Raw genomic sequence first — 2,500 nt, forward strand, 5'->3', positions numbered from 1 at the left:
TGTGGGGAAGGTAGGGGCGGCGAGGGGGCTTAAGGGATTAGCGCTGGCAGAGGTCAAGACCCTAGAAGCTTCTGCACTAGGGCCTTGGGGCTAGTAGGCCTGCAAAGTTTTCCTCTCCAGTTGTTATCTTCTGGATCTAGCCCATGAGTCTCTATGTCATCTCTTCTCCAATGATCCGGGTCCTCCGCGGCCAGATTCGACCATGTCCCGCCGCATCACCTGTTTAGAAGGGGGAGAAGTTGTTCTCATAGTTAAACAGGCCAAAATATTCCAAAGGGGGAATTTTCTATCTTATCATTTATGTCAATATTGCCTGTAAGATCCTTTATGCAGACAATGGACATTCATGGATGTAAATACTAAAATACTGAAAGTGCTTAGTTGACTGATTTACTTACTAATCTATATTACATATGACTCGGAGTATTGCCAGTTTGAAAAGAACAAAAAAAAAAAAAAAAAAACAGCCATCATGCCTGCACCAAGATACCCAAGTCTTGTTACACCATGCAGAATCCTGGACTCACTTGAGCATGAGGAGGAGGATGAGGCTGGTTGAGAGGTGGCACAGGCGAATGATGTGGGCCTGGCACGGGTGGTGAAACCATCTGGTACACAGGATAGCCACCAGGGCCCAGAGCAGGGCCAGGGTGCTGAGGGGGAGGCTGTCCCCCATGCATCCTGACCAGCTCACCACGGTGATCAGAGGGCCGGCTGATGGGGGCGCTGTGGGCTGAGCTGTGCGCTACTGATACCATAGGGGGAGGCGGCCCATGAGGGGGGCCATGCGGAGGGCCGTGGGGGGGAGGGCCGTGTGGGGAGCTGTGGCTTGGTGGCCCATGTGAGGGAGCCATTGAGTGAGGGGGTGGGGGGCCATGAGAAGGGGGAGGGTGACTGTGGGGAGCACCTGAGGGGCTCAGGGAGGCTACACCATGTGGCGACACACTCGTGTGGTAGTTGCCGCCTGCAGGACTATGTCTGGAAAGAGCAGAGCAAATTCAATTACCATATCCAAACATGATAATTTTGACAAAAGCTAAGTTATAGTAACACATGTATAATAATGTAACTTGGTGAATTACTAAATAGCTCATAGAGCTTTTCCAAATGCCTGTAGCCAAGACTGGATTAAATAAGAAAATCTGTGGACACAATGTGAGTTAATCAATTTTACAAGTATGGACACATTCTTTAGCACTACCTGATAAATCCATGAATTAAACAAAAGTTGGAAATCACACAATGTCCATTTCTTTTTCTTTAAGAGAGACTAAAACTGTTAAACATGTAAGATAAAAAGAAGTAAAAAAACAAAGGCAATGCCACCCACCTCAGGGATGTTGGACTGGGCTGTGCTCCCGGAGGCAACATTGGGGACTGCTGTCTGTGCTCTGTCCCAGGGCTTCGGTAGCGGTACTCTGGCTCCCCTAGACCATTCTCCACAGGCAAGGGTGGAGGTGGGCCCCGACGATCATGGGGGGAGGTGCCCCTCCTCTCGTGGGGTGATGGACCACGCCGGTCGTGGGGGGAGGCTCCCCTGTGGCCTGAGCTGCCTCCACCAGGGGTGGTGCCACTGGGGTGTGTGCTGCCTCCTGATAGTGCCATGGAAGATATTAATGATCATCAGCATTCTTTATTCATCTAACAACATATCCAACTATTTGGTTATCTAACTTTATACAGTAAAATAACTAAGAAATATTCTTAAAATCTGTTTTATTTAAAGTAGTGTCCATTATAATATAAATTTTTATCTATAATTCTTATGCTAATATTCAAATTTGACAATTACTTTTCCTTCAGAACATAATATTTTTCCTAAAAATCAAACTTCATATCAAATAAACACAATAACAATTCCATGGAAAACAATTGTTATCCAAAGAGTAAACAGCCAGGACAAGAGGCTTGGCCCTTTAACGCACCTGAGGGATGATGGCCCTGTGAGTGGGGCCTGGGGGGCGGGGGTGCAGGGGCTGAGCCGCTGCTGGGGGGTCTGGGGTTAGGTGCGTGGGTCGTTGCCACAGTGGCAGGCTGAGGAGGGGGAGCTGAGGATGAGGATGATGAGGATGAGGAGGAGCCTGACACAGAGGAAGGAGCCGGGTTGGCATTGGAGGAAGCGTTGGCATTAGCCGTTGAGGGGGAGTTGAGCGGCACTGAGAGGCGGGCGTTGACAGCCAGCAGGTGGTCTCTGCGGGCTATTAAGGAGCTCACTGTCTCCTCTAGCCGGACATTTTCCTGGCGCAGTTGGTGCAGGCATGACAGCAGTGACGCAACTGTGAAGGCAGGGGTGGAGGAGAAAAGGACTTAACGTCATTCTGCCAAAATACTGAATCACACCTTAAAAAAAAAAAAAAAAATCAAAATCACCATAACCTTGGGGAAAAAAAAGAAAAAAAAACAAGGGTAAGAAAGAACCCTTTCCTTACTGTCAAAATGTTGTGCCTGCTCCATCAGGAATTGGCTTCCTTGTTCCCATTGTCTCTCAAGCAGCTGTTCC

The 2,500-nt window shown here is 48.5% G+C and overlaps 1 protein-coding gene across 1 annotated transcript in view; it reads right to left on the reverse strand.

The window, feature by feature from the left end:
- The window catches only part of LOC147469794 (uncharacterized), a 9,004-nt gene that overhangs the window by 883 nt on the left and 5,621 nt on the right, over window positions 1-2,500 (reverse strand). The window contains exons 4-8 of the mRNA XM_086547595.1: window positions 2,430-2,500; window positions 1,926-2,276; window positions 1,331-1,592; window positions 528-978; window positions 1-219 (exon numbers count right to left, since the gene is read on the reverse strand). The exon at window positions 1-219 is cut by the window's left edge and continues 883 nt beyond it; the exon at window positions 2,430-2,500 is cut by the window's right edge and continues 59 nt beyond it. Of these exons, the coding sequence (XP_086403721.1) occupies window positions 157-219; window positions 528-978; window positions 1,331-1,592; window positions 1,926-2,276; window positions 2,430-2,500 (1,198 nt within the window). The 3' untranslated portion in view covers window positions 1-156. The remainder of the gene's footprint in view (window positions 220-527; window positions 979-1,330; window positions 1,593-1,925; window positions 2,277-2,429) is intronic.

This window comes from Penaeus japonicus, unplaced genomic scaffold (genome assembly GCF_977035675.1).
Source record: "Penaeus japonicus unplaced genomic scaffold, GWHDUDI00000001_assembly GWHDUDI00000019, whole genome shotgun sequence".
Classification (NCBI taxonomy): Eukaryota; Metazoa; Arthropoda; class Malacostraca; order Decapoda; family Penaeidae; genus Penaeus; species Penaeus japonicus.